The sequence below is a fragment of the Vulpes vulpes genome, chromosome 9 (genome assembly GCF_048418805.1).
Source record: "Vulpes vulpes isolate BD-2025 chromosome 9, VulVul3, whole genome shotgun sequence".
NCBI classification, from domain to species: Eukaryota; Metazoa; Chordata; class Mammalia; order Carnivora; family Canidae; genus Vulpes; species Vulpes vulpes.
In genome coordinates, this window is record NC_132788.1 from 90,263,465 (window position 1) to 90,287,086 (window position 23,622).

At 38.9% G+C, this 23,622-nt stretch overlaps 1 protein-coding gene across 50 annotated transcripts in view; it reads left to right on the plus strand.

Annotated features, from left to right (window-relative positions):
* Positions 1-23,622, plus strand: part of PBRM1 (polybromo 1) — a 120,809-nt gene that overhangs the window by 215 nt on the left and 96,972 nt on the right. For 6 of the 50 annotated variants that reach the window (XM_072720827.1, XM_072720847.1, XM_072720852.1 and 3 more), the window contains exons 1-7: positions 69-286; positions 379-489; positions 2,724-2,849; positions 4,684-4,836; positions 6,968-7,065; positions 17,379-17,526; positions 23,086-23,229. In XM_072720827.1, the coding sequence (XP_072576928.1) occupies positions 2,802-2,849; positions 4,684-4,836; positions 6,968-7,065; positions 17,379-17,526; positions 23,086-23,229 (591 nt within the window). In that variant the 5' untranslated portion in view covers positions 69-286; positions 379-489; positions 2,724-2,801. Of the gene's footprint in view, positions 1-68; positions 287-378; positions 490-2,323; positions 2,464-2,723; positions 2,850-4,683; positions 4,837-6,967; positions 7,066-8,103; positions 8,243-17,378; positions 17,527-23,085; positions 23,230-23,622 lie in introns of those variants that run through there. The other 44 variants (XM_072720839.1, XM_072720856.1, XM_072720858.1 and 41 more) reach the window with 27 other exon arrangements.

Sequence of the window (23,622 nt, forward strand, 5' to 3'; positions counted from 1 at the left end):
CGGGCGGGCGGGAGCAGCGGCGGAGGCCCCGCCCCGGCGTGGGGACGCGCCGGTCGGGCTGGGCGCGCGGGGCGGGGCGCGGCGGCGGGCGTCGGGACGGCCAGGCAGCCTCGCCGCACCTGCCCTGCCGGCCGGACAAAGGCGCGCCGCGGCCCGGAAGCTCCCGCTCGCTCTTTCCCGCCCCGGCGGCCGGCCGAGCCCTCGTCGCCGACAGCCTCCAAGCTGTCAACGTTTCCCTAGTCCCGGTACCAGTGACAGGTCCGGAAAGTCTTTCATTTCTTCACAGGTCAGGGCCTCCTTTTTTTGTTGTTGTTTCTTGACGCAAACTCAACTAGTGTGAAAAAAAAATCTTTTTTTTTTTTTTTTTACCTTCTCTAGATGACTGTGTTCAGACTGAGTGTGTATATGAGTGAGACTTGTATTTATACTAGAGGCTAGATACTGAAGTGTCTTCTCTGCAGCGGCACGGAAAATCGAGGTTTTAAAATTGTACGTTTCCTGGTTTTTAATAATTTTCCACCTCTTAAAATTTTCTAGCGAAAGCGTAGTTTTATTGTGATAGAGAAGATATTGGCGATTTAAATAAAGATTGGTAAAATGTGGAAGAAATACTGGAAAAAAAAAAAAACAAGTGGGAAATAGCACAGTATAGCAGGTATAGAAATTACCATTGTGGTTATAGAAGCATATGTTGGAATAGAAGACATTCCTATTAATTTTTATTAAAAATAATTTAGGGCTCCTCAAAAATGGTTTTTGAGGTGATGTTTTTCCATTCAGAGTAGTATGATTTTGCTTTATTCCTTGTTAACAGATTGCTTGTATTTTAAGATTCAAAGGAAGGAAAGTGTTTTTGAAGAAGCAGTTCCAATTTCAAACAGTAACAAATGTGCGTGTGGATAAATGGAAGGGCGTTGATTGCCTTCTTTGGCTTTGGGTGTACAAAATACCTCAGATTTTGATATTTTACCCCAAACTCCAAGCTCAGTAAATTTGGAATGTCTATATGATGGGCTGTTAACAAGCCTTGAAACATCCTGTGGAAGAATGTTGACTTTTGGAAGAACCCAGAGTTTAAAACAAGTTGCAAAACTATAGATATGGTTTAACACTTCGGTTTTAAAAAAAAAAAAAAAAGGCAACTAAGGCATAGAAAAAATACAGAAAGCCGTGAATGCCAATGTTAAGGTGGTTTTTTTTTTTTCTAGAATTATGTGGGGTTTTCCCTCCCCCCCCCCCCCCCTTTGAATTGTTTTCCAAGGTTCTTGTTCTATGCATGTGTTATAGTATTGAGTATCAGAAATACAGGAGAGAACTTTTAGTACTATCAAAATATACCGTGTGGCTAAAATGAGTATTTTCCCAGTTGCACATTTTAAGGTTATTCCTTAGTGTCCAATGCAGGTTACTGGTTGTCAGACTTTTGCACATGTAGCTGTAATCAGTGCCATTTTAAAATTTATATTTGAGCTCCAGAATGTATTTCCTCTTCATGGGGAGAAAATTGCTGAAGGGTTGCCCACAGTCCTCTTAAACCACACAAGCTTTTTTTAATGTCCCACTTTTAATACCTTTATTTAAAAAGATAAATTGATTGTTCATACCATACCAGATACTATTCTATAAGCCAGAGCTACAAAAATGAATAAAATGTTATTAACTGGTCCCAAGGAGCATTTAATCCTAGAGTTGAAAGTTCTCTGTTGTGCTTTGAAGTTTCAAAGTGATTTCGTGTACATATCACAGTCCCAGTGCTCTAAGGCAGATATATGCACACCTGACTTCTCATTTTAGAAGTGGAGAAACAGCTCTGAGAGGTTGTGACTCAAGCAACATGAAACAGATAACTCGAAGCGGAGTACTTAGGACTCAGAATCCAGTCTTCTGAGCTCAAGTCCTGTTGCCTCTCCCACCTACCTGGCAATACTGACTTTATTGACAAACTTCCAAAATACATTTAAAAATGTGTCCTTTGGATACGAAAATAATTGAAAATTACCCTTAAGTTGCCTCTTTTTCTTGCTTTATCACAGAAAGTTAACGATTTAAGGAGTTTTGTATATTATGGTCTAAACTAGAATACACACGCACTAACAATTTACAATTTGTTGTCATATGTTTTTCAGTGGGTTATTTATGAAGGTAGTAATTTTGATCACTTGCCAAAATGATCAGAGGCTTTGTTTTTAATCTTTCTAAACCTGTGAGTGTTGTCTTTCTAATGCTGGTAGGACTTTTGGAAAGAAATGTCTTTCTCTGAATTTTTTGTAGGGGGGAGGAGGTTTCCAGACTGTTCACATGAACCATTCTTGGTTTGTTCCAGCTTGCCAACATTTGGTGTCACATGTGAGCCTTCCACATGTGTTCACTCTCCATTCCAGCTCTGTGATTGAACTCTGCTCTTATTGACTAGGGGGCATTTGGGCAGGCATGCTTCATTCCTGGAATTGACAGTCATTCCATGTGAGTAAAGGAATCTCAGTGAGACATCTTTAAGCATATGAAAAGCATTTGTTTTAAAATTAAAAGAAATGTCAGGTACTGTTAGTGCCTGAGCCTTTGCAGCAGTGTGGCACGAGAGAACTGATATGGCTATTTTCTCCAGTTCTCTTATCTTTCTTTAGCAGTTCTACTTGAATGTTTTCTATCTATTCGTAGTCATTTTTACTCCTTCTGACCTTTCTTTTTTATTTCCCCTTTCTCTGCCTGTTCTTCTCTTTCAGTTTTGAATATATTAACACTGAATCAGCACTTCTAAAGCCCTGCCTTCTCCCACTGGCTTCACTTGGCCTTCAGACATAATGAGGAGACTGGCTTTTCGAGGCGCTGGTTGTGCTCTGGTAAAGCTGGTAAATTACTGATCATCTGCACCTTTTCTCTTTTCTGTCCTTCCTTGCCTTTTCCCTTCCACTCTTCTTAAATTTTGTTATCCTTTCCATAAAGATTCCCTCCTCATGTTCACTTGTGTCCTCGTCATAGCTTGTATACTGAGGTTTGGTCCTTAGGTTCTTCATTTTAATGAATTAAGACCAGTTTATCAACCTTTTACAAAAGAAAATCACCAAAACTTGGCTGTCCTTAGCCTAAGCCCTTTGAACCTTTTTAGCCAGTTGTAGCCAATTGCAAACTAACATACTGTGTAACAAACCAAAGCCTAGAGAAAGAAATATAGTTATGGTAGACTGTTTTTAAATGTCATGTGGACCATGCTTCTGAGGAAGAGATAGGAGGCTCCTCTTGTTTCTAAGTTGGTTACCAGAATGTTCTATATGTTGGTTTGTTTTGCTCCTCTCAGTTCCCAGAGCTCCCCAGTTTTTCTCTCCGTAACTACTAGCAACCCATTCTTTCAGCTGCTGCTGTCTTAGTTTACTGAAATTAAATGTTGATGAGTGAAACTGGGATCAGTTTTTTCGTTTAGCTTTAGAGAAGGACCTTTGAAATCACAGTATGCTACTTGGTAGTGTTGTTAAATTATATAAGAATTATAGGACCTCAGGTATATACCCTTTTCCCTCTAGCTGTAGCATATCATTTCAGTGGTTGCATTTTTTTGTATTATAGTCAAATGTGTACATTTGTAAAGTTGTGTTTACATTAGTTACTAGACAGCCTACTTGACAGCAAATATATATGTGTTTCTGAAAGGCCAAGTAGGACCTAAAAGTTCACCTCTGAGGTACTATTCCAAATCATCTGCTGAAACTTAAAGCTGTGATTCCAAAATTCTTAGGAATGGAATACCTCATATAACTGAAAAGGAGGTCAGTCTGATTGGCAGAAAAGTTTCAAAGTAGTCTTACTGTTTTGACATAGGTATGGTAAGTCACATTAAGTGTTTTCCAGGGGTTTGTCTTGTGGCTTTCTTTTTTTTTTTTTTTTTTAATTTTTATTTATTTATGATAGTCACACAGAGAGAGAGAGGCAGAGACACAGGCAGAGGGAGAAGCAGGCTCCATGCACCGGGAGCCCGACGTGGGATTCGATCCCGGGTCTCCAGGATCGCACCCTGGGCCAAAGGCAGGCGCCAAACCGCTGCGCCACCCAGGGATCCCGTCTTGTGGCTTTCTTTAATGAATGGAGAAAATTCATTTTCGGTGGTTAGTTTTAGAGTTGATCTAAAATGTTAAGAGGTTAATTGTCCTCTGTCCCCTGCACTTTGGCACTACTCATTTGCCTCAGGCACTGATTTCTACTTTTTTCCACATCATGGCCCACCTGGAAAATGATCAGAATTGTTAGACACACTGGGGAAAACAGATGAAGCTGCTGACTCCAGAGGTGACTGCCTTGGGGCTTCTGTCCCTGCGGCCTGCCTGGCTGCCTCAGGGGCTGAGGAATCAGTACCTCCACACGGGTGTACCACTACATGTAGGTTTTTAAAGTCTGGTGAGGGGTAAGTTTGGGACCGGGCATTATTGGGTCACTCAAACTTGGTAACATATAAATTGGTTTACTTTTGTTGAATTTGCCCCATCTAAATTGAAAGTGTAGCATTCTGGTAAGTGAAGGGGCTGAAGCAACAAGGTCCAGAACTTCCACTAAAAAAACTGATAGTTAAGTTTCTTTACAACAGTTAAAATATCCTCCTAAGTGAACCAGAATCTTGGTAGCAAGTGGCTAGCTGAGGGCTTAGTGGCAGGGTCTAAATTTAAGTATAAGAACATGGCTGATTATTTCTTATAGAAGAAGTTGGATTCCATGGGTTCCAAGAGAAGACGAGCTACCTCCCCATCCAGTAGTGTCAGCGGGGACTTTGATGACGGGCACCATTCTGTATCCACACCAGGCCCCAGCAGGAAAAGGAGGAGACTGTCCAATCTTCCAACTGTAGATCCTGTGAGTAACTTGCATCACATAGTTTCTGCCTGCTTTTCCTACTCTTCCTTTAATGATAAGCAGTTAATACACAAGGCCTCACCACTTTTTTCCTCTGGCTTAATATCTTTACTCTTTCTTTTATAGTACGTATTTAGTCGACAGTCTTAACAGTTATAATTTAATATTAAGAAATAATGGTGAGTGGGGGGGGGTGAAATAGGTGAATGAGATTAAGAGGTATAAACTTCCAGTTATAAAACTAAGTCACAGAGATGAAAAGTACAACATAAAGAATATAGTCAGCAATGTTGTAATAACATTATATGGTGACAGATAGGGACTACACTTACTGTGGTGGGCATTGAACAGTATTAGAGCCATTGAATCACTGTCTTCTACATCTGAAACTAATATAGCATTGTATGTCAGGTATACTGCAATAATACTTTTTTTAAAGATTTCATTTATTTATTTTAGAGATAGTGTGTGAGCAGCGGTAGGGGCCAAGCAGGAGGAAGAAGGAAAGGTAGACTCCACGCTGAACACTTTGATTCCTACATGGGGCTCAGTCCCATGACCATGAGATCATGATTTAAGCCAAAACCAAAAGTTGGACACCCAACCGAATGAGCCATCCAGGTGCCACTCAGTAATACATTTTAAAAATAAAATAAATATTAGGAACTCTCAAAGTACTCTGAATACATTTAGAATAAGAAATTTGCATAAAGTTATTTGTGTTTTGATTAAAAGATGTTTCCTAAAAGTATGATCTGCCAAAGCACTTAATTCTATTTTTTTTAAAGATTTTATTTATTCATGAAGCACTTAATTCTAGTTAAAAATAACCAAATGGGCTTAGGAATTCTACAGATCAGGGAATGGCCAACACCATAATAGAAATATGAACAATTTTTTTTTCTAGTTTTATTGAGATGTAATTGACATAACACTATATAAGTTGAAGGTGTACACTACGATGATTTGACCAACATAAATTGTGAACTAAAGCCACAATTAGTTTAACATCTGTTATCTCCTTTAAATGGCCAAAAAAAGTATAGTTTTTCTTATAATGAGAGCTTTTAGGATCTACTCTTAGGACAACTTTCAAATATACATAGCAGTGTTGTACATAGTTATCGTGTTATACATGACACGACATCCCCAGTGTTTATTTATAATAACTGGAAGTTTCTACCTTTTGACAAAAAGGAAAGAAAAAAATATAGGTACTTCACGTTATATGTTATTCATATAACTGTGTGCTTATCAAATGCCAAGCAATCACTATTCTGATGGTTGGGATATAACTGCGTGTAAGACAAGCCAGTTTTTCACAAAGAGCTTAGATTCTAGTGTGGCAGAAGCAGACTGTAAACAGATGAACAAATAGATAATAAAGTACTCTTAGTTAATGATAAATGCTAAGAAAAAAAGTTTGTGTTATTTGGGTTACTTGTGCCCAAAACTTGAGAGGTTTCTCTGTAATGGGAAGGCAGTGACCCTATAGAGTACTAGGGAAGGGTATTTCAGGCAGAGGGACCCAATGAAGAGGAGCTGGGTCAGGAATGGGTTTATTGTGTTGTGATTACAGAAAGATGGTCCAGAGGAAGAAGACGGGTGAAGTCTGCCCAGCCACTGTATGTAGTTACCCTACATACTCTGGTCAGCGTTTAGAGTTTAGATTTTATTCTGTCAGTAGTGGGAAGCTCCTCTTTTGGATGATTTTAACCGAGAGAGTGATATGAACTGATTTAGCTAAGGAGAAAAGAACAATCATGAGTAGCATAAATCTCGGGAAAGATACCAAAATGTTTAATCCGTTAAATTTTTTTGTAAGTTTTGTTTAGGTAATCTCTATGCTCAATGTAGGGCTTGAACTCATAACCCTGAGATCAAGAGTTGGATACTTTTCTGACTGAGTCAGCCAGGTGCCCCTAATCAGTTAAATTCTTTTAAATAAGGAGATGATGTCAGCATAGTTCAGACCTGAGTTTCTGTGTGGGAACTTGGGGATTTGTCCATTTTCTTCTCTACTTGCCTTTTATGGGTATGTTTTTGTTAATGGATAATCCTTACACCTACACTGGCTTTCTGTTCAGATTTCTGGTGATTTTTTTTTTTTTAAACCTTTTACTATGTATAGATTGCTGTATGCCATGAACTCTACAATACCATCCGAGACTATAAGGATGAGCAGGGCAGGCTCCTCTGTGAGCTCTTCATTAGGGCACCCAAACGAAGGTGAGTTGGAAGGTGAGTGGGAGGGATTTGATAATAGAGTTTTCCTTTGGAAGGAATGGTTTAAAGAATATTGGGGTCCAGATTTTAGTTTTAGTTGTCAGGATGTAGTGAAGCATATTTTTTAAAAAAATTTTTATTGTAAAATACACACAACATAAAATTTATACATTTTATAATTTTAAGTATACAGTTCATTAAGAGTTTTTTCATATTGTTGTACAACAGATCTCCAGAACATTGTTATATTGCAAAATTGAAACTGTACCCATTATAAAACTCCCTGTTCCTTTCTTCCTGCCTCCAGCTCCTGGCAGCCACCATTATACTTTCTGTTTTTCTAAATTTGACTATGCTAGAGGTCTTATATAAGTGGAATCATACAGTATTTGTATTTTGTGATGGCTTCTTTCACTTAACATAATGGTTTCAGTGGACACCTGTGATGTAGCATTCAAAAGGATTTCCTTCCTTTTGGGGGCTGAATAATATTCCACTGTATGGATATATCACCTTTTATCTATTCGTCTGTTGATAAACATTTGAGTTACTTTTATCACTTGGCTCTTGTGAATAATGTTGCAGTGAACATGGGTATATAAATATATCTTTGATGCTGCTCTCAGTTCTTTGGGATATATACCCAGAAGTGTCATTGCTGGATCTTATAGTAATTCTCTTTTTAATTTTTTGAGGAATCAGCATACTGTTTTCCATATCACTGTACCATTTTACTTTCCCACAAACAGCATACAAGAGTTCCAATTTCTCCACATCCTTGCCACACCTGTAGTTTTGTAGTATGCTTTGAAATCAAAAAGTAGGAATCCTTGTGGTGGTTAATTTTCTGTCTCAACTTGGCTGGGCTAAGATATCTATCTTGACTGGATTCCCAGATATATCTATGTCAATAAGGATGTCTCTGGAAGAGATTAGCCTCTAAATAGGAGACTGAATAAAAAAGATGGCCTTAACCAGTGCAGTGGGGTATTGCCCAATCTCCTGAGGCCTTGAGTAGACCGAAAGGGGAAAGGAAGGATCAGTTAGTGCTCTCTAAGCTGAGACATCCATCTGCTTCTGCCTTCGGATCTCAGAGGTCCTAGTTCTTGGGCCTTCAAACTCCTATTACTCGCTTTCCTGATTCTCTGGCAGATGACAGATCCTGGACTTCCTGGCCTCGGTAATCACACGAGCCAATTCCTATAATAAGACCCATGCATGTGTGTGTCTGTGTGTGTGTCTATACATATTTGTGTGTATGTATCTCTTTCCTATTAGTTATGTTTCTCTGAAGAACCCTAGGACAGTCTTCCAACTTTGTTCTTTTTCAGGATAGGTTAGGCTGTTTGGGGATCTTTGAGATTCTATCTGAATTTCAGGATGGATTTTTCTTTTTCTGCAAAAAGTACTGTTGGGATTTTGATAGGTATTGGATTGAATCTGTAGATAGCTTTGGGAGTATTGGTGTCTTAACAATATTTAAGTTTTCTAATCTGTGAGTATGGGATATCTTTCCATTTATTTGAGTCTTTAATTTCTTAGAGAGGTGTGTAGTTTTCAGTGCACAAGTTTTTCATGTTTTTGTTTAGGTTTATTTGTAATTTTTTGTTCTTTTTGATGCTATTATAAATTGGATGGGTTTTTTTCATTTTTGGATTGTTCACTGTTAGTGTATTGAAATGCAACTGATTTTTGCATATGTTAATTCTGTATACTGCAACTTTGCTGAATTTATTTATTCTGCCCTTTTTTTGGATCTTTTAGAGTTTCTGCTTAGGAGATAATGTCATCTGTAAACGGATTTTTACTTGTTTCTTTTCATTTAGGAGGCCTTTTCTTTTTGTTGCCTAATTGTTCTGCCTAGGACTTCCAGGAATATGTTGAAAAGAAGTAGTGAGAGCAAGCATCCTTATTTTGTTGCTTAACGTAGAGGAAAAGCTTTTTTTAAATTTTTTACCATTTTGAGTATGATGGTAGCTGTGGGCTTTTCCTATATGGTCTTTATTATGTTGAAGTTCTTTCCATCTATGCCTAATTTTTTGAGAGTTTTATCCTGAAAGGGTATTGAATTTTGTCAGGTTTTTTTTTTTTTTTTTTTTTTTTTTTGCAGCTGTTGAGATCATCACTCAGTTATTTTCCTTCATTCTGTTGCTATGATGCATTACTTTATCAATTTCCATAGGTTGAATCATCTTGAATTCCAGGAATAAACCCTGCTTGTTTATGGTGTGATGCTTTTAATATTTTGCTAGTATTTTGTTGAAAAATTTTCTAAGTGTTCATAAAGGATGTTGGTCTGTAGTTTTCTGTAACATCTTTGCTAGCTTTGGTATAAGAATATTGATGCTTTCACAGAATAAGTTTTTTCTCCAATTTTTTTTTAGAAAAGTTGGAAAAGGATTAATTTTAGTTCTTTAAGTGTTTGGTAGAATTCACCAGGGAAGCCATTAGGCCCAGGACTTTGCTGGGAAAGAAAAGTTTTTTTTTGTTCGTTTTTTTTTTAATTAAATTTTTAAATTCCAGTATAGTTAACATACAGTGTTAGTTTCGGATGTACAATATAGTGATTCAGCAATTCTGTACATTACTCCATGCTCATCACAATAAGTGTACTCTTTAATCCCTGTTACCTATTTCACCCATCCTCTTACCCATCTCCACGGTAGTACAGTTCGTTCTTCATAATTAAAAATCTCCTTGGTTTGTCTCTCTTTTTCCCCTTTGCTCATTTGTTTCTTAAATTCCACATATGAGTGAAATCATACAGTATTTGTCTTTTTCTAGCCTATTTCACTTAGCATTATACCCTGGCTCCATCCATGTTGTTGTAAATGGCAAGATTTAGTTCTTTTTATGGCTGAGTAATATTTCATTGTGCATATGTATATATGTATGTATGTATGTATATACGTATATACATATACATATCCTCTCTTTTTAACCCATTCGTGTATTGATGGACATCTGGGGCTGCTTTCATAATTGGCTATTGTAAATAATACTGCAATAAACATGTGGTATATGTATTCCTTTGATTTTGTGTGTGTGTGTGTGTGTGTGTGTGTGTATTTTTGGGTTAATACCCAGTAGTTTTACTGGAGGATTTTTGATTATAGGTTCAGCGTCTGTACTAGTTATAGGTCTAGTCACATTTTCTGTTTCTTCAAACTCAGTCTTACATGTTTCTAGGAATTTATTTCTTCTGAATTATCTACTTCATTGGCATACAGTTGTTCATAGTCTTTTATAATCCTTTTTATGTATGTGGCATTGATTGTAATGTCCCCTCTTTCATTTGTGATTTTGAGTCTTCTTTTTTTTCTTAGTTCATTCAGATAAAGGTTTGTCGATTAATGTTGATCTTTTCAAAAAACCAACTCTTAGCTTTATTCCTGTTTTTGTTTGTTTTTCTATTTTCTTTTAAATCTGTTGTATATTATTTCTCCTGTTCATTTTGAGTTTATTATGTTCTTCTTTGTCTAGTTCCTTGAGAGTAAAGCATTTAAAAAAAAAAAAAGATTTTCTTTATTTATTTGAGAGAGTGCTCAAGAGAGTGCACAAGCAGGAGGAGGTACAGAGGGAGAAACAGACTCCCAGGTGAGCAGAGAGCCCGACAACCACATGGGGCTCGATCCCAGGACCCTGAGATGAGGATCTGAGCTGAAGGCAAACAGCAACCAACTGAGCCACTCAGGTGCCACAAGAGTGAGGCGTATTTTTAAAAATTATTTACAGTCTTTAAGATAGCAATGAAGTTGTAGCTATCATTGTTAAAAGGAATCTGTTTTCAAAATATACAGAGGCCACAATGATTATGTTCATCTTGCTCGTTTTTCTTTGTGCCTGTACTTTTGGGTTTGACTTCTCTGGTCCAATGAAGCAAAACATATTGCTGGCCCAGTATGTACATTGCATACACCTCCCTGTAGAGGCTGTGTTCTCCCTGCCTAGAGGTTCCTTCTCTTGCTATCAAAATGACATCACTATTCCCTTCTAACTCTGGTAGTTGGAGTACGTAAGTGTGGTAGACAGAATAATGGCCCCCAAATATGTCCACGTTCCAGTCCCCAGAATCTATGAATATGTTGGATTACATGCCAGAGAAAAATTAAATTTCTTAATCAACTAACTTTGCATTGGAGAAATTATCCTGAATTATCCAAATGGGTTCAGTGTAATCTCAAGGGTCCTTAAACAGGGAGGGCGGAGGCAGAAAAGTCAGAATCCGAGAGGGATTTGCAGATGCTACACCCGTGACTTTGAAGATGGAGGAAGGGGGCTACAAGCAAAGGAATGGAGGCAGCCTCTAGAAACTGGAACAGGTGAGGAAATGGATTCTTCCCTAGAACCTCTAGAAGGCCAATACCTTGCGTTTTAGTCCAGTGAGACCCATTTGGGACTTCTAGAAGATAATAAATTTGTGTTGTTTTAAGCCATTAAGTTATGGCAATTTGTTATGGCAGCTGTAGGAAACTAGTACAGTGAGTTAACTAAGGATTTAGATTCATTCATGATTGTTGATTGCATGGTGGGTAATGAATAAGCTGAAGGTTGAGCTGAAGGCAAACATTTCACCTCAAAGAGCAGAGCCATTAAGAATACAGTGTCAGCATCCTGAATTAAAGGATGTAGATTAGTCATGGCCAAAAAAGAAGAGCTCTTTTTAAAAACAGATAACTGCTTCCAGATTTGTTGGTTTATCATAACAGTCTTTTATTTTTTTTAAGATTTTATGTATTTGTGAAAGACAGAGAGAGAGAGAGGCAGAGATGCAGAGGGAGAAGCAGGCTCCATGCAGAGAGCCTGATGTGGGACTCCATCCCGGGACTCCAGGATCATGCCCTGGGCCAAAGGCAGGCACTAAACCACTGAGCCACCCAGAGATTCCCCATAACAGTCTTTTAAAATGTTATTTAATTAGCATGTAATAAAAGCCCATTTTTGTTATTTACCACATGCTAGACACAATGCCAAGCACTTCCTTATATTGTTTAAACTTGACAAGTATTATTATTGTGGTTTATAGATGAGAATTTGCATAAGATCTCAGAACTACTGTAACCAGGTAGAGAGACTCAAATCTTTCTGATTCTGAAGCCTGTGCTCTTAACCTGTATGCTGTAGAGAAGAGCAGCATCATACTGGAGTACACAAACTCCTCATAGAAGAGGACTGCCTCTGTTGCCTGCTTCCCACCAGTAGGCTAGTCCTGAAGAGTGCCTTTGGGTGCTAGAGCACAGTCTTCTAGCTTCCAAGTTGTGGTACCCTATGAGCACTGATTGCCTTCCCCCCAGTGCTGTGCCTGAGGGCATCTCTACCCCTCTGTGGAATGTATATATTTTCTTAAGAGTTTGTGGGAAGCTGTAATACTCAGAGCTACACAATTGTGAATCTCTTTTTTGGGACTTTGTTTTGATCAGTATATTAAGCTTCTTGTGGGGCACCTGGGTGGCTCAGTTGGTTAAGTGTCTGCCTTTGGCTCAGGTCATGATCCTAGGTCCATGTAGCCTCAAGTCGGGCTTCCTGCTCAGCATAGAGTTTGCTTGTACCTCTCCCTCTGTTCCTCCCCGCCCCCTTCTCTCGCATTAACCTTTAAAAAAAAAACAAAAAACTACTTGTGTTAAGACATCCAAATTAGCAGTGATTGAAACAGAAAAATTGCTTTTTCTCATATAAAAGTCCTGTTTTGTAAAGGCCTCAGGGCCTAGGTATTATCTGCCTCTTTCCTCTGCTCTCCTTGTGATATCACTCTTGTCTGCATGGTCTGAGATGGCTCACCCTCATAGCTATCTTCCAGCCCATAGGAAAAAATAAGGCATTTTAAGGATGTGACCTGGATATGGTACACTTCAGCTCTTGTATTGGTCAGAACTTAGCTGCAGCAAGGCTGATGAAGATGCTCTTTGGTAGCCATGCAGCAGCTCGGAATGCTGCCATCCTGGGGATAGGGAAAAGAGTGGAAGGTAGACAGCAGGCTCCACATATCAGGCCCAGTATTTCTCACTCTTCTGGTTAAAAGTGTCAGTTATGGTTTGGCTCTTTTGTGGCCATGTCATGGCAGGGTGCCATGTGTTGAAAGAGAAAAGCTGTTGTGCAAGAATGTGTACTGCACAATCCTGTTTGTATATACATGTACATGGAGGTCTGAAAGGATACTAATAGTGCTTTTATCTCTGGATGAGTAGGGACAATTTTTATTATTTTATGCTTTTCAATATGTTGATTTAAGTAGGAAATTTTTTTTTTTTTTTTTTTTTTTTTTATGATAGGCACACAGTGAGAGAGGGAGAGAGAGGCAGAGACATAGGCAGAGGGAGAAGCAGGCCCCATGCACCGGGAGCCCGACGTGGGATTCGATCCCAGGTCTCCAGGATCGTGCCCTGGGTCAAAGGCAGGCGCTAAACCACTGCGCCACCCAGGGATCCCTAAGTAGGAAAAATTAGTAGAAATCTTTTATTTTGAAAGGGAGAGGCCCTTGTTTTGACCTTATCACACACACAGTGGAATGTTGGGATCCTGATCTCCCTTTTGTCTGTGTGCTAAGTCTGAAAATGTTTGTGAGGAGCCCTCTGACAGAGCTTCTGGGAGAAAGTATTCTTTCTAGGTGCAGGTCCTCAATTGGGTTCTCAGTTGTCTACAGATAATCCCCCAAATCTGAGAGGCTGCTGAGAGGCTCCAGCCTCAACAAGGAGCAATAGACTGGCCCATCAGGCCCAGGTAGAGAGATCCCTGGTGGATCTCAGGTTAACAAAGCCCTAACGCTCACTCTGAGAAAGTCCCTTGGCATCACTGACAACATCAACATTAGGCCTGGATGGTCCTTTGTTGTAATTCACTGAGACCTTTATGTTCCTGCACTTTCTCCAGATAGTAAAATGAGCACTCCTTTAATCTCCTAATACTTAATTTCATAGTTTACTAGAATCATAAATAGTTGGTAATAGCTTTAAAAAATTCAATTTATTTTTCCTTTTCTTTTCCCTTCCTGAAGAATTTAATCCAAAAGCCATTAGATGAGACTGAGCAAACCTGCCATCTGCCAGGAAGCTAGGTGGTGGGATGTTGCGGGGAGGGTTGTGGATAGTAGCAATATCACATCACACAGTGTCAGAGCCTGGGCATGGTAAAGAAGGGGCTTATGTTGAAGGACTTTCTGGCATGGGGTGTTGAGGCCTAAGTGGAGGGAGGATGTCCATGTTGAGGGAGTAGTAGTGACAATAGTCTGTCATGGATGGAGTAAGGAGGGCTACATGGGGTGTGGCCTAGCCCAGGGCAAGGGGTCATAGCCTTAGTGAGGGGAGGAGAAGCATTGTGGGATGGAGGTAGGCAGCATCAAGAGGAGATTGGTTATAAACAGGAGACCAATCACGTACGTAATACATTGTGAATAAATAGGATTCAAGTTTCTCATTATCTGACAAAGGAGGTACACATAGGGGAAGAAAACTAGAATGAACCCTGTGGTGTAGGATTGGAATTGAAAGTGTTGGTGTGAAAAGAAAAATTAAAAAAAAGAAAAAAGTGTTGGTGTGAATTCATGGTTTCCAACATATGTAGATAATAGAAATGTAGATATAAGTAAGCATATGTCTGTCCCCTGCTCTGTCCCTTGAGACAGCCTGGGAGTGGTAACACACAAGGAGACTTGAGCACATCCAGCACCTTGGACGTCGTTTTTAAATACCATTTACCATTGAAAGGAACCAGAATTATTTGGGGAAATGGTTGATTTGAAGGGCAAGTACAAGATGAGCCTGTAACATCTTAGGCTGCCAGAAAGTAAGCAGACTGGGCAGCCTGGGTGGCTCAGAGGTTTAGCACTGCCTTCGGCCCAGGGCGTGATCCTGAAGACCCTGGATTGAGTCCCACCTCAGGCTCCCTGTATGGAGCCTGCTTCTTCCTCTGCCTGTGTCTCTGCCCACCTCTCTCTCTTTCTCTGTCTCTCATGAATAAATAAATAAATAAATCTTTTTAAAAAAGGAAAGTAAGCAAGCAGATGTTCAAAGGGTGATGGGAACATGTCAGAAGTACATAGAGAGATCAAACCATCTTGAAGGACTATTCCTGGCCCAACCTTGAGCAGCTTGAGCATCAGAATAATTAGTGTAATGGGTTTTAATGACTTCCAGAAGTCCATATTGATATAAATAAGTGAGTAAACTGATTAGGGATGGACTTTTACATAGTCTGGAGGTACTGCTCCATAAAGTACAGGGAAGAAAACAGTAGCTCTGTCAGTTGAGAAGCTTGGCAGACACTACTATATAATCAAGTGATCAGAGAATGAGCCCCACAGTAAGAACTGAGACAAGTTGAAATCTTGTGTCACCTGAAAGGATACAGTGTGACGAATGTGGTATCATTTCTGTCGTAGTCTTACCAAAGTGTAGCCTGCATTTATTCATCAGAAAAACAGACAAACTCAAATTGAGGGACACCCTATAAAATAACTGGCTCATAATCTTCAAAAGTATCAAGATCCTGAAAGTTGAGGAAAGACTGAGGACCTGTTTTAGAATGAAAGAAACTAAAGAAATATATATGCAGGATGTGATTCTGGACTTGATTGTTTGGCTGTAAAGGACAATTTTGGGGGCAGTCCCGGTGGCGCAGCGGTTTGGCGCCGCCTGCAGCCCAGGGCATGATCCTGGAGACCCTGGATCAAGTCCCATGTCAGGCTCCCTGCGTGGAGCCTGCTTCTCCCTCTGCCTGTGTCTCTGCCTCTCTCTCTATCTCTCTGTGTTTCTCATGAATAAATAAATAAAATCTAAAAAAAAAAAAAAAAAAAAAAAGGACAATTTTGGAACCGTTACAGAATATGAATGGGGTCTGAGGATTAGATGGTGGTACTGTAGCAGAATCAGTTTCCTGATTTTGATGTTTGTGCTTTGGTACTTGTTTATAGGAAATACTAAATTATTCAGGGGCCATAGAACCTCATGTCAGCAGCTTACTTTCAAATGGTTCAGAAAAACATGCTTTGTACTATTCTTGCAATTTTTATGTCAGAATAAAAGATTTTAGGAATTAAATATATCCCACATAAAGGGCTGTAAAATGTCAGCCAGGGTCCCAAGAGAGATTAAAGCCTTTGTGACCATGACATTCTTTGTAAGGTAGTAACTTATTTCTTATCCATTTAGAATGGAGTTAACTACTTACCCCTGAGGGAGAATTGAGAGAAATAGTCACTGAGATAATTTTTCAGGAGATTTACTTGTTTAATGAAATTTCATTTGAAAAAAGACAGACGGTGATGGGCATTAAGAAGGACAAGTGATGGGATCCCTGGGTGGTGCAGTGGTTTGGCGCCTGCCTTTGGCCCAGGGCACGATCCTGGAGACCCAGGATCGAATCCCATGTCGGGCTCCCTGTGCGTGGAGCCTGCTTCTCCCTCTGCCTGTGTCTCTGCCTCTCTCTCTCTCTCTCTCTCTGACTATCATAAATTTAAAAAAAAAAAATTAAAAGAAGGACAAGTGATATAATTAGCACTGGGTATCATATACAACTGATGAATCACTGAACTGTACCTCTGAAATGAATAATAGACTATATGTTAATTAATTGAATTTAAATAAAAGAAAATCAGAATAATAAACATCCATGAACCCAAAACCCAACTTAAGAAATTATCATTTATGACTACCTTTGAAGTTTCCTTGTGACCTTCACTATCTCTCCTCTCCAAGAGATAGATAATCACTATTCTGGATTTAGTATTTATCATTCCTATGTGTTTTGGGTTTCTTTGTTTTGTTTTGTTTTGTTCAATGGTTTGGTCATGTTTGTTTTTGTCTTAGGACTTTTATCTTTGGTAAACTCCCTGTGCCAAGGACCTCATCTTTCTCCTCTATAAGTTTAGTAATTGCTATCAGAGCAGTATATATAGTAGGCACTTGGTAGTACTTGGCAGAAAAAGTTCTGGTCACTAAGTGAAGAGCCAGTCCATTTTGTAAGTTTGCAAAGAGCTTTGAAAATGAATGTTTTCAGCCGCTATTGAACACCACGAAAGGTAAGTTATTTTCATTTGCAGAAGAGGCCAGTGACATAGTTTTAGTGCTGGTGCCCTAAATCTTAGATATTTAGCATATAAATAACCATTACAGATGTTAAGCTAGGTTTTTATGTTGCTAATATATACTTAGAAAAGGGCTTGCATATGCACTTGCTTTGGTTATTCCTTTTCAGTTGTAATAATAGGAATAAGTCTAGTATGTTCTGTCACTTGGGATGTTGGACATGACCACAAGTAGTTTTGAAATATAACTTTTTATGGACTTTGGACTAATACCTTTTTTAAAAAAAAATTACTACAGAAATCAACCTGACTATTATGAAGTGGTTTCTCAGCCCATTGATTTGATGAAAATCCAACAAAAGCTAAAAATGGAAGAGTATGATGATGTTAATCTGCTGACGGCTGACTTCCAGCTGCTTTTTAACAATGCAAAGGCCTATTATAAGGTAAGAAAGCACCATGTTTAGAAGGTATCCAATTAGAGTAATAGCTTGGCTTTTTAAATATTTATCAGTCTAGTAGGTAAGTAGTGTTTTCTCATTTGGTGGTTTGAGTTTGTTTCTTTTAATAAAGAGACTGAAGATTCATGTAGCAGGTACCATTCTTGTTTCTTTTGTGTCTGTTCAAATCTTTTGCCAGCTTTTCTCTTGAGTTGTCTGTCATTTTCATATTTATTTCTAGAAGTTTTTTTATGTATTCTAGATATTAATCCTCTTTGGTTTGTATTTATTGCTGTCATAGTCCACTGTGAGGCTGTTTTCATTCTTTATGGTGTCTTGATGAACAGAAGATTGTTTTAATATAATCCAGTCTATTACTCTTTAACTTTGTGGTTTGTCATTTGTGTCTTGTTGCAGAATTCCCTCTCATCCAAAGATTATAAAGACACTCTTATATTTTCTTCTAAAAGTTTAATAGTTCTTTCACATATAAACCTCTAAGGCAGCTCAGATTGGTTTTGTGTCTTCTGCTAGGTAGAGTTCTATTTTGTTTCTGAATGGGGATAAGCATCACCTTGAAGTGGCCATCTCCAAGTCCATCTACACTTTCAGTGCTGGCACCATTTCCCTGGACTGTTGGGTCCCTTTCTGGCCCTTCTGTTCCTTTTGTTTCAGCTCACTTGGCTGTTTCTTGCCTTAATAATTATGGCTTTATAATTCTTTACCAGTTAAGGAAGGTTATTGATTATTCTTGATTATTCTTGGCCCTTATACATTTATATGTTGTGTTAAGCACACACAAAAAAGGAAGTTTTGGGCAGCCCCGGTGGCGCAGCGGTTTAGCGCCGCCTGCAGCCCAGGGCGTGATCCTGGAGACCCTGGATCAAGTCCCACATCAGGCTCTCTGTATGATGCCTGCTTCTCCCTCTGCCTGTGTCTCTGCCTCTCTCTCTCTCTCTCTCTCTCTTTCTCTCTGTCTCTATGATTAAATAAATAAATAAATAAAATCTTTTAAAAACAAAAAAAGGAAGTTTTTTTTTTTTTTTAATTTTTATTTATTTATGATAGTCACACAGAGAGAGGGAGAGAGAGGCAGAGACATAGGCAGGAGAAGCAGGCTCCATGCACTGGGAGCCCAATGTGGGATTCGATCCTGGGTCTCCAGGATCGCGCCCTAGGCCAAAGGCAGGCGCCAAACCGCTGCACCACCCAGGGATCCCAAGGAAGTTTTATTGGAATTGCATTGACTCTGGATCAATGATATTGTGGGGAATTGACATAATTGTGATATTGATTATTCCAGTCTTTGAATTTGGTGTATTGTTGTTTATTTAAGTCTTCTTTAAATTAAAGTGTAGAATTCGGGAGCTCCTGGATGGCTCAGTTGGTTAAGTTTCCAATTCTTGATATCATCTCAGATCTTGATCTCAGGGTTGTGAGTTGAAGCCCTGTGTTGGGCTCCACACTGGGTATGGAGCCTATTTTATTTTATTCTATTTTATTTTATTATTTTATTTTTTAATTTAATTTAATTTAATTTTTTTAAAAGATTTTATTTACCCTTTCATGAGAGACACACACAGAGAGAGAGAGAGGCAGAGACACAGGCAGAGAGAGAAGCAGGCTCCATGCAGGGAGCCCGATGCAGGACCCCAGGATCATGCCTCAGGCCAAACGCAGGTGCCAAACCACTGAGCCACCCAGGCATCGCTGGAGCCTACTTTAAAAAATAATAAAGTATAGAATTCGGGGGGTTTTGGTGTATTCACAAAGTTGTGCAAACATCACTATTACTTAACTCCAGAATATCTTCATTACCTCCAAAAGAACCATAGGCATTAACAGGTGCTCTCCATTTCCCTCCTCCCTGCCCCTGGCAATCACTAATCTATTTTCTTTCCTTGTGGATTTGCCTGTTCAGTATGTTGCATATGAATGGAATCAAATACTACATTGCCTTAGGTGACTGGCTTCTTTCACTGAGCATGTCTTTGAGGTTCATTCATTTTGTAGCATGTATTAGTACTTCATTCCTTTCTGTGACTAGATAATATGCTGTTATATGGCTATTCCCCCCTTTGTTATCCATTTCCCAGTTGATGGGCATTTGCATGGTTTCTACTTTTAGCTATCATGAATAAAGATGCTATAAATTTTGTGACTAACAGGGGTGCTGTTCACTGGATACAGGATTCTGCCTGTGTCCATCAGACCTAGCTTGTTAATTATGTCACTAAAATCATTGATATCCTTAACTGATTTATCTGCACAAACTATTTACCAAATGAAGTATTTTAAAATCTCTCACTCTGACCATGGATTTGTCTGTTTCTCCTTATAACTCTGTTGGTCTTTTCCTTTATGTATTTTTAAACTATGTAACTGGGAACATACAAGTTTAAAGTTGTTACATTGTCCTAGTAAATTGAAATTTTTTCATTATGTAGTGTCATTAGTAAGGTCTTTTGTTTGAAGTCTGTTTTATCTGATATTAACATAGTTCTATCAGCTTTTGTTTTTATCTAGTTAATTTTTTTCCCATTCTTTTCCTTCAGCCTTTTCACGCTAATGTATCTCTTGTAAACAGCATATACGTGAATTTCTATTAATACAGGTGATGATCTTTTTAACTGGATTTCATCTCTTTACAGTTTTAGTAATAACATTGTTTGGATATGTTCTTGTCATCTAAATTTCTACTTTCTGTTTATCTCATTTTGTAATTTTTTTTCCTGTTTTTCTTTCTGCCTTCCTTAGGTTACATTTTGTTATACCCTCTTATTTTCTCTGTAATTTGGGGGTTGTAAGATGTGTTGGTAACCTGTTACTTCTTACTCAAGAAGTTTTAATATGCATAATTAATTTATCAAAGTCAAAAGTTAATCAGCATCTTAAATCTCCTTCTGAACAATACAAAGACCTTAGAACAATTCAACTCTGATCTATTTATGCTACTGATGTTTTGTATTTTAGTTCTGTTATGGCAGAATTTTTTTTTAAGATTTTATTTTTGGGGCACCTGGGTAGTATACAGTCAGTTGAGCATCCAACTATTGATTTTGACTTGGGTCATGATATCAGGGTCCTGGGATCAAGCCCCACATTGGCTCTGCTCAATGGGGAGTCTGAGGATTCTCTCCCAGCCCCTCCCCCCACCACCCTTCCCCCTCCTCGAGTTCTCTCTCTTCCTCTCAAATCAATAAATCTTTAAAAAAAAAAAAAAAGATTTTAAGTAATTTTTGCACCTAACATGGGACTGGAACTCACAATCCTGGGATAAAGAATGGTATGCTTCACTGACTGAGCCAGCCAGGCACCCCTGTTGTGGCAGATTTTTAATCCCGTAAAAGAATGTTATTGTTTTATAGATAATCAATATTTGTTTTTACTCACATTCTACTCTTTATTCTTTTTTTTTTTAAGCTTAAGTAATCTTTAATCTTTAAAACCCAGTGTGGGGCTTGAACTCATGGCCCTGAGATCAAACATCGCATATCCTTCTGACTGAGCTAGCCAGGTGCCCCTATTTATTTATTTGCTATCAAGAAGTCCATGTAATTTTAGTTCCTAACCTTTAGTTAGCTATCTTTTCTTTCTAGCTGTTTTTGGTGTCTTTATCTCATATGTTCTGCAGTTTCATGGTGATATATCTAGATATGGATGTCTTTGTAGAGTCGGGTTTGATAGGGCTTTCTAAATCTTTGGTATTTTTCATCAGCTCTGAGAAGTTTGCAACTGTTTTGTCTTTACATGCTGTCCCTTCCCCACTCTCCCTTCTGATAGAACTCTGATTGGGTGTTCTATTAGACCCCTCCCAGGTCTGTGTTCCTCCTAACCTTTCATTGTCCACTTTTTAGTGCCTATGTTGCTCTTTAGTTAATTTCTTTAGTTCTTCCAGTTTTCTTTGAAACTCTTAGACCTCTCTATTGAGTTCTAACTTTTTAATATTTATATTTTTCATATTTTGGAAGTAGTTTATTCTTCAGGGTCCCCTGCACTTTGCTTATATTTTTCAATCCTATTGTTTCTTTAAACATGTTCAACACACTTATTTTTCATTCAATGGCACATAATTCCAATATCTGAAATCTTGCATATCTGATTTTACGGTGATTTCTGCTGGCTTTCTTTTGTGATTATTTCCTTCTTTTGTGTTTTAGGAATTTTAACTTTAAGCTCATATGTCTTGGAACTTGATCTCTAGAGATTGAGGCTTAGATTGAAGTTAGGTTCATTCAGGTAGTGTGTCGCTTATCCCAGGTACCTGGCCTGTCTTTGTTAGAGCTAGCATATGATGAAGAATTCTCAGTGGAGATTTATCTTGGGCCTCCCCTCACCTTGCAGTGCTATGGTTTGGGATAATAAGCACAGGTTAGCTGAGTGGAGGTTGAGATGGGTAGTGTTGTTCCCAGGCATCTCTCAACAGAAACTGAATTGTTTTCAATTCCCACTTACACTGCAGCTGTGGCCTTTGAAGTCCCAGCTTCTGGTGGGCCCTGACCTTTATCTCCTGTCCTTGCAGCCTCAGAGAGCCTTGAAAACTAAAGCTTGGGTTTATCTTGTCTTACAAAAGCTCTCAAGTGAACATCAGCTTCAGTGTTGTGCTTGCTCATCTGGGTTCCTGCTTTTACTCTATTCTTTTTTGTTATTGTTGTTAAAGATTTTATTCATTCATTCATGAGAGACACACACAGAGAGAGAGAGGCAGAGACACAGGCAGAGGAAGAAGCAGGCTCCATGCAGAGAGCCTGACGTGGGACTTGATCCTGGGTCTCCAGGATCAGGCCCTGGGCTGAAGGCAGTGCTAAACCGCTGAGCCACCCAGGCTGCCCCTTTTACTCTATTCTTGCTCTTTTGAGCATTGCTTACTCCTTATTGGCAGCGTTGTGGGTACATTTTTAAAGTTACGTGTTATTTATTTTAACATTGCTTCCAGCATTGCTTTTACTGAGAAGTTTCAGAGTTTATCCCTGTTACACTTTAGGAAAAGAAATCTTTAAATAAAGTAGTAAGTGCTTTAAAAATAGAAGTAGTACTAGGGCAGCCCCGGTGGCTCAGCGGTTTAGTGCTGCCTTCGGCCCAGGGCTGGATCCTGGAGACCCAGGATCAAGTCCCATGTCAGGCTCTCTGCATGGAGCCTGCTTCTTCCTCTGCCTGTGTCTCTGCCTCTCTCTCTCTCTCTCTCTCTCTCTCTCTCTGTGTGTGTTTCTCATGAATGAATAAATAAAATCTTCAAAAATAAATAAATAAATTGCGTTTCTTTGTGTATGAGTAATTAGTCTTAATTTATAAATTGTTTATCTTCTGCTTCAAGTCTTAATGTAATGAGTTAGTAAGGCATACATAAGTATTATTTCAGAATGCCTTTAGAACATGTTCTTCAGAAGAGAAATGGAGGCCCATGTATCTTTTAATCATAAGGATTTCTAAATTTGTAGCACAGTTTCAAAGTTAATGCCTTAGAATGCTAGTCTCTGCTGGAATAGAACGCTTTAAAAGTAGTCATTGATTTGCAATAAAATACTAAAGTGAGGGGTTTTTTCTCTTATCTTTGTTAATGTCCAGCCAGATTCTCCTGAATATAAAGCTGCTTGCAAACTCTGGGATTTGTACCTTCGAACAAGAAATGAGTTTGTTCAAAAGGGAGAAGCAGATGATGAAGATGATGATGAAGATGGGCAAGACAATCAAGGCACAGTGACGGAAGGAGTAAGTGTACAACTGGAGCAAGTAGGATGGACCATTGGGAAGTGAACAAGACCCCTGCCTGTGATTTCTTCTGTGCTACTATAGGCAGCTGGGCTTCCTGTGAAGTTGTGTTGGTAACGAGGAGGGTAAGGGTGCATATGACCAGAGAGTTTGTTTTCATAAGTTCCTCTTACATTAATGCATATTTCCTGCTCAGTTTTAAGGAGAACTTTCATACTATCAAGTACTATTCCAGTCTTGCTAGATTGAAATAGTAGGCAGTGTTGTGATTAAAAGTTGGAGAGTTGGGACGCCTGGGTGGCTCAGCGGTTGAGCATCTGCCTTTGGCTCAGGGTGTGATCCCAGGATCTGGGATTGAGTCCCGCATCAGGCTCCCTGCGTAGAGCCTGCTTC